The sequence below is a fragment of the Erinaceus europaeus genome, chromosome 18, assembly GCF_950295315.1.
Source record: "Erinaceus europaeus chromosome 18, mEriEur2.1, whole genome shotgun sequence".
NCBI classification, from domain to species: domain Eukaryota; kingdom Metazoa; phylum Chordata; class Mammalia; order Eulipotyphla; family Erinaceidae; genus Erinaceus; species Erinaceus europaeus.
Genome location: NC_080179.1, coordinates 12,823,264 through 12,836,827, shown reverse-complemented (window position 1 = coordinate 12,836,827; position 13,564 = coordinate 12,823,264). Strand labels below are relative to the sequence as shown.

Sequence of the window (13,564 nt, the reverse complement as noted above, 5' to 3'; positions counted from 1 at the left end):
AGTGGAATAAACGCCCTTTCTGATACTTTTGAGTGTGCATTAAATTATATATATATATATACATATATATTTATAATTAGCTACTTGAGAATAAATACAAGAACTATAATCATAAATACTTAACTAAAATATAGTGAGAAGGCGTTTATTCGAACTAATACAGCCATGAAGTCACAAAGTTATGCAAAGAAAAGCAGGCAATAAGGTTCACATGAAACAGCTATCTGCAAGCCAGTGTAAGACACATATCAGTGTTAAACTGGTGTATGTGCATGGAGTGTAAACCAGAATGAGAATGTAATGTTTCCACACACCCTAAATACAGTCGCATTTCAGTGGTAATTCATTCATGACATTGCATTCTGAGAATGACAGCTATGTCATTGCCTGTTGTTCAATGTAATTCACCATGATTTTAAAAATCTTCTGTTATACGAGTTCATGCATTAAGATAATGACTTATTCTCATACACACTTTTCAAAAACAGCTGCAAACATGGACATTGAATATGGATAATTAACTTAAAGAAACAAGATTTTAAATAAACATAGAACGAATTACTATAGAATGCATGTAACCATCAGCATACTAAACCAGGCATGCGACAAAGTAACATAGACTCTAAGATATATTTGTAATTCTATGTCATTTTCCCTCAACAACTCTAGAAAAAAAGAAGGCTACTCAAGGATTTTATTAATCCTTCAGACATTCTACCTCTATTTCACATTCAGTGTAACAATACCTTTCATCTCCATCTCAATCTCTTGTTCGATCCTCTCATGCAAAATTGATTCAGGAGCTAAAATGGAGGCAATATATAAGAGACTTTAATGATGAATTCAATTGAATTTCTATTTCAATTCATGATTATACAATTTTCTCATTATTATACTAGTAGAGCACTACACCCCTCCCACAAGTGCACTCAAAATATCCATGCTAAACAAATACATCAGCTGAGAAAGTACCTGACAATACTGACAAAAAGATTTTAAAAGATCTTTATTTTAGGTTCTTCATAAAATTTCCACTCTTAGTTCCATGATTCCCCATGCCTTTACATGCATCCAGAAAAGCAATCCACAAACTAAAGTAATATTTTTGAGTGTCCTACTAACTAAACACTAGCTAAGAGATGATACCTTACTTAAAATTGGCATGCATTTTCTAACTTGTCACATTTAATTGAAGATATTTTCAGGTTTTCTGGTATAAGTAATCTTTTTTTTTAACTACCTTTACAATTTTTAAACTACACAAAGTCCAGTTACATATTATGGAACAAAGCAAAGAGTCTTCAGTTCAGAATTGTTTTTATTACATGAGAAAAAGACACAGGCACAGTAGTTTCTGGGGCAGCTTCTTAAGAAAGGCAGGTAAGTTCTGCTATCACTCTCACTCTGAGATCCATGTAGCATGGTGTCAGTCCATTTGATTCTCTGGCTTCTTAGTTCCTTGTCTTTGGCGTGAAGTTAATGACACACTTGATGATTTTCTTTGATGATTCTCTCTTTACTTCACTGGTCGTTTTAATTTGTGACTCTAAACGTTTTAACACTTTTAGTGTCTGAACCAAGAGTAATTTTTGTAACTGCTCTGGCTTGAGATAAGGTAAGGATAAAGTTAGGAAAAGGAATAAATTAGCTGTGTTTGTGAGAGTAAAATATATGATGAATTTTGAGAAGATGGAATGCCATTAGGATGAGAAGGAAAGCAGCATGTTAGGCGCAGAACTAAGATATGATATTTCTGTGCTTACAATGAATATAACGGCTCTGCTCATAACAAAACTGCTGCTGTTTCCTCTTTGTGAATAAGTATGTATCCTATATAAAATTATTAAGCTAAAATACAAGATGAACATATAAAAACTGGCCTTGCAGTAGATAATTAGTGCACCTAATAATCTACTGCAATTATCTGTTACTCTTAAAAAATGTCTTTTATTAGTGATTTAATAGTGGTTTACAGATTCTAAGATTACAGAGAGTAGTTCCACATCACATCCTACACTCCCAATGATAACCACCATAATTCTTATAAACTCTTCAAGACAATTCTTATTTTTTCTTTCTTTCTTTCCTTCCTTCCTTCCTTTTTTGCAAATTTATGTGCTTCAATTATATAGCTTCCACATGAGCGAAGTTATATAAGTAAAGTGTATAGGAATTACTCCACCTTGGGGGTCAGGCAGTAGCACAATGGGTTAACCATACATGGTACAAAGCGCAAGGACCGGCGTAAGGATCCCAGTTCAAGCCCCGGCTCTCCACAGGGGGGTCGCTTCACAGGTGGTGAAGCAGGTCTGCAGGTGTCTATCTTTCTCTCCTCCTCTCTGTCTTCCCGTCTCCATTTCTCTCTGTCCTATCCAACAACAATGACATCAATAACAACAATAAAAAAACTTTAAAAAACAATAATAATAACAATAACAACAAGGGCAAAAAAAGAGAAAAAAATAGTCTCCAGGAGCAGTGGATTCATGGTGCAAGCACCAAGCTCCAGCAATAACCCTGGAGGCAAAAAAACAAAAAAATACTCCATCTTTTAATTTTCTTGAGTATATATAAAAAAAGCAGTCTAAACTTTGCAAGAAAAAAATTGATCATACTCCAAGAACACTGAGTGATATAACTATAGTAAAGGTAGTTAGAATCTAATAGATTTTAGTGCAGGGTTACTGGTATTTTGTTGGTGGAAATGGTGTAGTAACATATCATTAGGAAGAATATGAAATTGTGCCATTAAAACATACAGTCTTGTAAACCAATATTACCTTAATACAGATTTAAATGTCACAAAATATTTAAAATAATATAATTAACTGAAAGTGAGTAAATTAGAAATCTTGGTGTAAAAATGTTCAGTTCAATTCTACTCTGGGGAAATGAAGTTCAAGTATGGCAAGAAGCAAATTGAGAAAGCCAGGCCGTGGCTCACATAGTTAGGAAGCGCAAGGACACGCACAAGGATCCCAGTTTGAGGCCGGGTTCCTCACCTGCAGGGGTGTTACTTCACATGTGGCAAAGCAGGTGTGCAGGCGTCTCTGTCTCTCTCCCTCTCTATCTCCTCTATCTCTATCTCCTCCTGCCTTCTCTATTTCTCTGTCCTATCCAATAAAATAAAATGGCCACCAGGAGCAGCGGATTTGTAACGCTGGCACCAAGCCCACCATAACCCTGGAGGCAAAAACAAACAAACAAACAAACAAACAAACCCCAAACTGATCACAGATGAGGTGGTGGTGCACCTGGTTAAGCACACACATTACAGTGTGCAAGGACCAGGGACCCTGGTCCCCACCTGCTGGGGGAAAGCTTCAGGAGTGGTGAAGTAGTGCTGCAGGTCTCTCTATCTCTTTCCTTTCTTTCTATCTTCCCCTCATCTCTCAATTTCTCTGTCTTTATCCAATAATAAATTAAAAAAATTTTAAAGGAAGCAAATTGATTGACTTCTCTCCCACCATATATATAGTCAACAGCCAATTACAACAAGCACAATGCCACCTACAAACCTCGTAGGAAGCACTTACAGAGAATGATTCTAGAGGAGCTGCAAAAAAAATGGAGGGTCTACTCTCTGAAAACGTGTGATTTTTGCATCTAATTTAAACAGTTTGGGATCTTCAGCAATATTTATAGCAAGCTTGGCTAGTGACATGACAGACTCTCACAAGTCATTTATGAATAGAGTTTAATTAACATATTCAGTCACTTGATTTGCATGGCAGAAAAGGAGTTCAAAGTGGTGAGGATGAAATGAAACAAGTCTTAGCTATATATGTAAAAAAAATCAAATAAGCACCTTCTACGCTAAGAACTGCTGATGTTGTCTTCTCTACATACTCTACATACTCACTGTACACAATGCAGCTCTATAATCCTGGGCCTACCAGTTGAACATTACATATGGTCAGAAATTGAGTATTTCCATTTTGTGACTGCTTCCTTCTCTCAGATTCCTCTCCCTTTACACCATCATGAGTCCAGGTTACATCAAAGGACGATTCATCTTCTACCACACAGAGGACATGAGCAGTATCACCACATTTTACAGAGAGGTCCCAAAGATGCAGAAGAATCCTTGGTGCCTCATCCATTGACTCTTCAGCATGTTCCTCAGATACTGCAGAACTTCTGTACTTTGTGAAAGGGATGCAGTCCGGTGCAACTGCACATCTTGAATGGATGCAGCTGTGCAGCTGGAACTTTGGTATATACTTTCAAAAACCTGCACTTCATATTCATATGATGGTTCTTGAAATGACTTAATTTGGTTTTGGGATATTTTGTTCCCAAAGAGGACTCGGTCACTGCCTGGGACTTGGTGGACTCTCTTACATGCTTCCCAGGACTTTTCCTAGCTAGAGCTTACACTGTATGATCAAGTGACAAGGAAAAGAAGAGAATATTAAGATCTAAGCTTGTCACTCAGCTAGGTTAGTAACATAAAATGGCATGGAAGATGAGATGAAAGGTATCATTGTTCCTTGGAGCAGCATGGCAGATGCAGTATGCACTATGATGTCAGTATCACAGGAAAGAAAGTTCATTCACAGAGTTTGAATGGTGAATGATGCCCATGCATATGCCACACTGTGTGATTCTTTTCTTCTGTTGTCATTATAGCTATCCAGAGTGATATATCCTCTCTCTTTCTCTTTCCCGATCTTTCTTTTGCTGACTCTTTTTGACTTAGCATTTTTCCTCTTTCCAGTATATATTGTAGAAGAAGTGTACAAAGCATAGTTTATTTAATGACACAATGATGAGTCGTTATTTAGAAAAGTGAAAATGCCAATGCAAGATGGCGTCTAACAAATTAATTGCTAGCGTTCTAACTCACAGGACACATACGTCAGCAAAATGCAATGTATATCAGATTATCCATAACTGATGACATTTAATTGAGGAGGACTTGTTGGTTGTTACTTTATTAGTAAACTATGGACTGACTGCAATATGCAATGAAATGACAGCAGAGACTCTCATTAGTAACAGTGGGAATAGAGGGTGTGCAGGAAATCAAAGTCCTTGAAGCAAGATGGACTTTACCTTTCGGAGTCACTGTGAGTGTAGTTGTACAACAGGCTTCCCCAGCTCTATTGGTTGCTTTGCAAGAGTACTGCCCAGCATGCTCTGAGTAAGCATCAACTATAAGCATTAAAGCCATGCCTGTGGATTCCTCAAAATGGAAAACTATATCTTTGGTTGGTAGCATTGGCTGTTGGTTATGAAACCACTGGATTTTTGGCTTGGGAATGCCAGAAATCCTTGCATGAAATCTGACTGCCTCCCCGCTGTGCACCCTGAGGCTTGATAGAGGCTGGATGAAGATGGGCCTTTGGCCAAGGGACTCCTTCTTACATGAAACTGATGAAGAGACATGCCTTTGGGAGATTGATGTAATTTCTTCAAGTTTGCTAAATCCTGAAAAGAAGCATGCCAATCTTTAATGTCTTAACCCTGCATTGAAATCAGAACTCATTTGGAGTTGTCTATATGCCTGTTGCAATTTCAGTGGTGGGCTAGAATCCAAAACAATCTTAATGCCTTGTAAGGATATGTCACTCTAAATTCAAAGTCACACAAGTTCACTTCCATTTTCCTGGCAAATGAGCTAAGCCATACGTAGTCTTAAAAACTTCACTATGTCATTCATGAAGGTAGTAGTGGAGCATGTAATCAGTTTAGGCGTTCATGTTTTCTGCCTTTAATTTTTTCCCTCAGGTTGTAAAACCAGATTTTCTATTTAATAAGTCACTTTAAATGGATTACTGAGACAATATCAAGTTATAAGAGTGTTCAAAATTAAAGAACACTTGTGGGCAAAAGTTCCCCATAATCCTTAGTTATTCATATGTACTTAATATGACATAGATTAAAGCAGTCTGAACTTTATTGTTCTGATCAAAGTCCACCCACATAGTTCCAAAGTGTTCCTGGTTACAATTTAAGAATCTCAAATAGTGGCAATGTTAAAAAATTTTAGAACCTAACCCCTCATCCCTTGGGCATTTTTGAATGGCAGTGTCAATATGTCTTCTAGTAGAGACCTGAAATCATCTGCTATAACTTCTATGAAATTATAGTCATATTAACACAACGTGGGGATGCAGACTTGACAATATTATATTAAAAACTTGATTTTATCCTAACCTAATGAAAAAACAAGTCTATTTATTTCCTCAGCATATTTCTCCCCTTTCTGATACATGCCAATCAGGAAGCAGAGACCAGAAATGAAAGCAATACATTAAAAAAATGTTATGGACCCAAAGCATAGCAAAATAACAAATGATGGCTTATGATTCACAATGAGAAGCATGAATGAAAATCAAGAATATCACATCTTATATGGAAAAAAATTAGTGTATTAGAGAATGGTAGGTCAAGTAATGATTTACATGAAATCTTTAGTGACTGTTACTGAATTTGACACATTATATATGTTTATATATATTTATATATAAATTTATATATGTAAATATATATATATAAATATGCTATATATAAATATGTAAATTCATTTCTTAAAATATGTTTTACTCTACCTTCCAATCTCAAGTTGGCTGTGCTTGACACTTGACCTACGGCATTACTAGCCACAAAAGTGTAAATTCCTTCATCTTCTGGATACGCTTCTGCAATTTCTAGTTGGTAAGTGTCTTCAAATTGAGTCATTCTAAAGAACCGAGATGGCTTGATTTGCTTGTCTTTGCTGTACCAAGATACTTTAAGATCTATTATTACAAAAGAAAAAAAAGATATTTAAGTCACAAAACAAGTGAATATTATTTTATTTACTGATTAACATTATACTGATTATACTGTTGACGACATTTCACATTTATCTTAAGAGCATTATACTTCTACTTTGGGCAGATCACATCTGCTCTTATATGATTTTGTTTCATCTTCATGGAGGAAACCTAATTCTAGAAAAATTCAGCCTATAGATTGTTGCAATGTTTGAAATTTTGCTATTTCATTTAAATTCTTTTTAATCATAACCACTGTTAATGGAAGCATGAATAACATACTGACATACCCAGTGACACTGAGAAAAATGGAAGTTCCTAGAAACAGTCAACTTGAAGGATTTTATTGAAGGCTGTGACTATGTACTGGGACAGGTCATGGGGGAAATGGGTACTGCTGATAATTAGAAAAAAGGTCAAGCAGATCAACTCTCCACAAAGTCTAACACAGATCTCTGAAGACCAAAGGAAAAAAAATAAATTCTAATTAATTTGAAATTTTTCATCAGTGAGAAAGTAGTGGTAGGTCACAGGATAGCAGAGAGTAATGTTTGACAAGACTGATTTATTCATTAATGAGATAGAGGGAGAGCCAGAGCATCACACTAGCACATGCGATACTGGGGACCGGATTCAAAACTTTATGCCTGCGAGTCCAGTGCTCTAGACACTGGCAATCTCCTGGGCCACAGAAAGAATAATTTTTAAATTTCAAAAAGTTATCGAACTGAGATAGCTTATTTAGACTGACCTTTTTCAAAGTGACAGCAATAATAATTATTATTAGCTAAACTATGAATTATTCAGCCAGTAGAGCACATTCTTGCATGTTAAAGGCCCCATATTTTATCCTGGTGTCTCTCTCCCCCTCTCTGATATACACACACTAAATAGATAAATATTTTTTAAAAAGTCTTGCTATTTCCACACAAGGATATGAATCATGTTAAAATTATAGAAAAATTAAAAAATAAGTAAATATATTATGTTGCTATAGTTTAAGCTGATGTGCACTTAAAGTAATAACTTCTTACAAGTGGATTTAAATGTTATTTTTTACATGATGTAGCCTTTATCTATGTACTTTCCTCCATTTTTCAAATGTGATCGGCTTATGTACAGGCAGTTATAATTTTTTTTTTATCATTTCATTGGGGTCCTAATGGTTTACAGCGGCATTGTTGACACATACAAATTTTTCATCTCCCTGTGATTTCCCTCCTTTCTAATCAGTGATTTAATAGTGTTTAAAGGTTGTAAGACTACAAAGGACTAGATCTACTCTACACACATCACAAAGTTCTATGGCCCACCCGTCTCTTGGTTATTTCTTTTGAAAGTCACAATCAGGGGCTGAAGAGATAACTCACTATGCAGGATGAGTACCATGCTGAGCACACACCTCAGGTTAATACTATTGCATTTGTTTGTATTCTAGCGCAAACACTGGTTTATGAAAGTTCCCTTTCTTACCCAAATGGTAGTGGCTTATAAACTAAAAATTCTTCTTTTAAGTAAACGAGTACTTTCACTTCCTTGGGTAGCAAGGTAAAGTAGAAAATGTAATCTTGAGCTATAACTTACAAGCTGAGCGACCTTAGACATGCCATTTAAGGCTTCTTGTCTAGTCTTTTCATTTGTAAGATGAGATTCATAACAATTGAGAAAATATTCATTGCATAAAATTGTGGTTTTTATCACATGAGCAAGTGGAAGGAATTTGTATGTCAATCTAATTGCAAGGATGTCTAATATCACAGGAGATGTGTGCTTATAAATAACACGACAGAAGACAGGGTCGCATTACAGAACAAGAAACATCATTACATGGAATTTAACAGTCAAGCCACAGCTAGTTTGCTAAATCAACGAAAATGGAAGGATGAAGAATTGGTCCACCCTTTTCCAAAGTTGTCTACACTTATCCTTATTTCTGAATTCGTCCTTTGCTGAACTGAGCAATGCACCAGGACACGCATGAGTTGTGAAAACAAATAAGCTAAACGCTGAAATTTCTTTTAGTAATGAACTTGGTGTTTCTGGCTGGGCTGTCGCTACCTGCATTAGTCACAGGACATTTGTGACTTCCATGAGGTCACCTCATACCTCCTGCTCTTTACTTCCAACTCTGTTTATTTGGAACGTATGTTCATCCTGCCTCCTGAATTCTTCTATCATCAACCTGCTGTCTCTGATAATTGAGGGCCTTGCTAATATCTGCCAGATTTATTCGGATAGCCTCTCTCTGGACTCTTGCTCCAATCTTATCTCTGATATCTGTCTATTCTTCATTTTACTATCACATCATTTTTGCAAAAAAAAATGCATAACTGACAATGTTAACTGAGGTTAAAAAAAAAAAAGGGAGTCGGGCAGTAGTGAAGCGGGTTAAACACACGTGGCGCCAAGCACAAGGACCGGTGTAAGGATTCCAGTTTGAGCCCCTGGCTCCCCATGTGTAGGAGAGTCGCTTCACAGGTGGTGAAGGAGGTCTGCAGATGTCTATCTTTCTCTCTGACCCTCTCTGTCTTCCCCTCTTCTTTCCATTTCTCTCTGTCCTACCTAGCAATGACGACATAAACAACAACAATTACAAAATGAAAAACAACAAGGGCAACAAAAGGGAAAATAAATAAATAAAAATAAACCTTTCCAGATCCTCAGTGTAAAGAAGAATATCAAGGACAAAAGACCAAAGCCTTTAGTCTCTAGCCCTGGCTTTCTTTTCCAGCCTCCTCACACACTCATTCCTTTATTTCCCAACCATAATGAAACCACTTGTTATTTTCAGCATATGAAGAGGTCTTGAAAGATTTTATAGTTTTATGAATGTTGCTCTCTGCCTGGAATGCCAATGTGCTCAAAGATCCTGTAATTCCTCAGTCCTCAGTCCATGCATTTTTTTGTTTCATGAAAGAAAGCACTAAGTACATGGCTGCTACAGGACTTATAGTCTTAGAATCTGGTTGGACATGTGTACAATCTTCACCTCCACCCTGAGCTCCATAAAAAGTACCAGGTTTAAGGGGGCTGGGCGGTAGTGCAGTGGGTTAAGTGCACATGGCACGAAGAGCAAAGACCAACTGGCACAAGGATCCTGGTTCAAGCCTCCAGTTCCTCATCTGCATGGGGGTCACTTCACAAGTGGTGAAGCAGGTCTGCAGGGGTCTTTCTTTCCCCCTCTCCGTCTTCCCCTCCTCTCTCGATTTCTCTCTGTCTTATCCAACAACAATAACAAGGGCAACAAAGTAGAAAAAAAAATGGCCTCTAGGAGCAGTAGATTCATAGTATATGCACCAAATCCTAGTGATAATCCTGGAGGAAAAAAAAAAAAAGTACCAGGTTTTGACATTGCTAGCACCTTATAGAATGTGTCCATAGTAGGAATGCAATATATGTTGCTAAAAGAAAAACTTAGTAGATGTCTAAATGGTAGTGGGAATTCTTAATGGATTGGCTATTTATTATTTAATTTAGTTAGTCGTTAGTCTGTAGACCTATACATGATATTATAGTGTGTAGAATAAACAGCAAGAAGCCTCTCTTAAGGGTTAAAATGGGAATGCCCAATTTTTTCTTCCACCAGCAGGTGGCAACAAAGTTCTTCAGCAAATAACAAAATAACACAATCCTTGACAGGCTCCATGCTTCAGTAAGTACTAAGCTCTCAAAAACATGCCTGAAGACACATGCTATTTTTTCTCAACTGTAGAAATCACAGTTGTATCTATTTTGTTTTATTTCATTTCATAAAATCTTTATTGTTCTAACACTGGTTTACAGCTCATTATAGGTTTCAGATAGACAACATTATGATTCGGTATTGATATATGCTGCACTATTTTCTTCAATGAAAATTCAGCTTCCTTCTGTCATCATAAAATTGATCCCTTTAACTAGTTTGCCTGGATTTACTGTCTTAAGATAATACCAGGTCAGTGCCACCGTGGTACTTCCACATGGTACTGGGGCTCAAACCTGAGTTATACATATGGCAAGGCACACTCTCTACTCGTAAGCTAACTAGCTTCTTTGCAAGCTTTTGAAAGACATTCTAATTAGAGAATTTAATTTCACCTACCCCATACTATCTGGAAAATTCCCAATCTCACCAGATGTGCAAATTTAATTTCTATAACACACAATAGGTTTCTAAGAGGCTACTAAAACCTCTGTATAAATATAAATATTACTGCACAGAGTGTTGAGACCAAATGAATTTACAAAGGCCATGCAAACATTTAAAGACTTCAGTTCAAAAAAGATTTTTCTTTTTCTGTCACAACTGGAATTTTATTTCTGGGGTGGGGAGGAGGAGAGAAGGAGAGAGACAGGGACTACAATACTGCTTATCTCTAGTATGTATTAGTGCTAGAAACTGATAGACCCCTGAGGTCTCAGGCCTGCAAATTTTGTTTCCAACTACTGAGATATCCCTCAAATTAGAATGTTGTAGAGTACATCAAATATATGTTTGAAACATCTTAAAGACAAACAGATAATAGGATTTATCAACTAAAAAGTCACATACAAATGTTGTTAAGACTATTATTATTTTAGACTACACACACATATATATTTGTTTGAAAAATCTCTTCTGATAGTTCAATGGGACTGTATCTTTGTCTATCTGAAACCAATATAAAGTAAAATATCAAGTAGATCTCAATAATAATTAAAAAATGAATGGGTATATTATTCAGTATGGCTTTGATTAATTTAATATTGAAACCTAGTTTCTTTTCTTTTTTTCTTGCCTCCAGGGTTATTGCTGGGGCTCAGTGCTGGCACTCTGAATCCATGGCTCCTGCCAGTCATCTTCTCCATTTTTTTATTGGATAGGAAAGAGAGAAATTAAGAGAGGAGGGAAATTTAGAAAGAGGGAGGGAAATACAGACGCTTACAGAGCTACTTCGCAGCTTGTGAAGTGTCCCCCTTGCAGGTAGGGAGCCGGGGTGGGGGTGAGGGGTCGAACCCAGGTCCTTGCACTTAGTACTATATGTGCTTAACCCAGAGCATCACTGCCTGGCCCCATTGAAATGTGTTTTCTATATTGTCTTAGTAGGGTACTATCAAATCAGTCCTCATTTGCTGACACTTAGTAGTTTTCCAATTAACATGCTTTGGAATCACGAAGTATATGATATTCATTCATGTTGCTCACCCAACATCACACTTTGATGTATTTGTAACTCCTCTCTCCGGCTATAATAAACTTAATGTGTTGAGCACCAGTCACTTGCTACTGATGCCTATAGGTGCTTTACAGACATTACAGCCTCTAACTATGCTCGTAAAATCAAATCGTTTCCTGATTTGATTTTTAGACCTACTATCAACAGCTGAAAGGATGACATCACTAGGTCATAGAAAACCAATTGAAATGCTAAATTGTTTAGGAAAATGGTTCTTGCAATGTAGAGACTGGGTCATAAGCTAATGGAAGAAGCATAAAAAAACAGAACAATAAAACTTATAAGGAGTGCAGTGAGGCGCCAGTTCTTTGAGAATTTTTTTATGGTGGTGGAATATCAAAGTCAAGAGAGTGAGGAGATGCTTTTCATTTGGGTTCGATTTGATTGACGTCAGTCTAAACTATAATTGACTTGACATGCCTCCAGACGTTTTGTCTTGTTCTACCAAGGATCCTGTGTGTGGGAAAGAACTGATGGTATTTGGGAAAAGACCCCAACTATCACAGCTGAGGGATTAACTATATGATGACTACTGTGTGATATGAGCTGACATGTTAACTAATTTGATTCTCATGATAGTTTTAAATGACTGATAGTCATTTAGTGATGATTCATCTGTCCAAGTAGCAATTACTTATTGACCATCTACCATGTACTAGGAGCTATTCTAGTGTAAAGATCCATTCTCGCACTCATGCAGCTTACTTGCTCAGAGCTCCTATTTTCAAGCACCAGGTATTGGGTACTAAGATTCTTTGCTCTCATTCTAAGTGTGTTCATGTAGTCGGACATGGGTGCACGGTTACCCTCATTTTATTCATTAAGGGAAAAGAGAAATGACAAATTTTCCTAAGATCACACAGTGGAGACAAAATTCATATCCAACCACCCTAACCAGAAAGTCTTACTTCTGATTACTTCAGGATACTGTCTTTCAGAGAAATATACTTTTTCTTACAGCATCACGTTTAGAGTGAATGTCTTACATATAAACTTCTTTAAAACTCAGTAGTTGCTATTATAATGGGTCTTAAATGATTATAGTACGGTTTAACTTTTTAAAGATTTTTATTATTTATTTATTGGATAGAGACAGAGAAATAAAAAAGAAAGGAGAGAGAGAGAGAGAGAGAACACCACTACTTCACTGCTCATAAAGCTGGTGAGGACAAGGAACTTGAAACCAAGGTCTTGTGCACTGTAATGGTGCATGTAAACCGTGTGCCGTTGTCCAGTTCCTGGGATTTAAATTTTCTCTTGTGTTTTTAAGAGGAACAATACATAATCTATTATACTCATAAAGGATTATATATACATATATATATAATCAACTATAATCATAAAATAAAACATAAAAATAAAAAATTTTTTAAAAGTAATAAAAAATTAAAATATTTGGGGCATGAGGAACCAGAGTGCCACTTGTTCATATTCTGGCCCACCAAGAACTGAACTCAGAGCCTGACACATCCAGACATGCACTCTCTGATCTTGTGATATGATGACTATTTCAAATAAGTCTGTAAGATTCCCACTTAGCTTCAAATTGAACATGATAGCTGTGAGGGGAAAATGAGGAACCACCAGCCCTGTGCCTTTCATTTA

The 13,564-nt window shown here is 36.6% G+C and overlaps 1 protein-coding gene across 2 annotated transcripts in view; it reads right to left on the bottom strand.

The window, feature by feature from the left end:
• TTN (titin) overlaps window positions 1-13,564 on the bottom strand; it is a 332,848-nt gene that overhangs the window by 263,564 nt on the left and 55,720 nt on the right. For both annotated transcript variants that reach the window (XM_060177642.1, XM_060177641.1), the window contains 2 exons: window positions 6,558-6,746; window positions 747-803 (listed from right to left, as the gene is read on the bottom strand). In XM_060177642.1, the coding sequence (XP_060033625.1) occupies window positions 747-803; window positions 6,558-6,746 (246 nt within the window). The remainder of the gene's footprint in view (window positions 1-746; window positions 804-6,557; window positions 6,747-13,564) is intronic.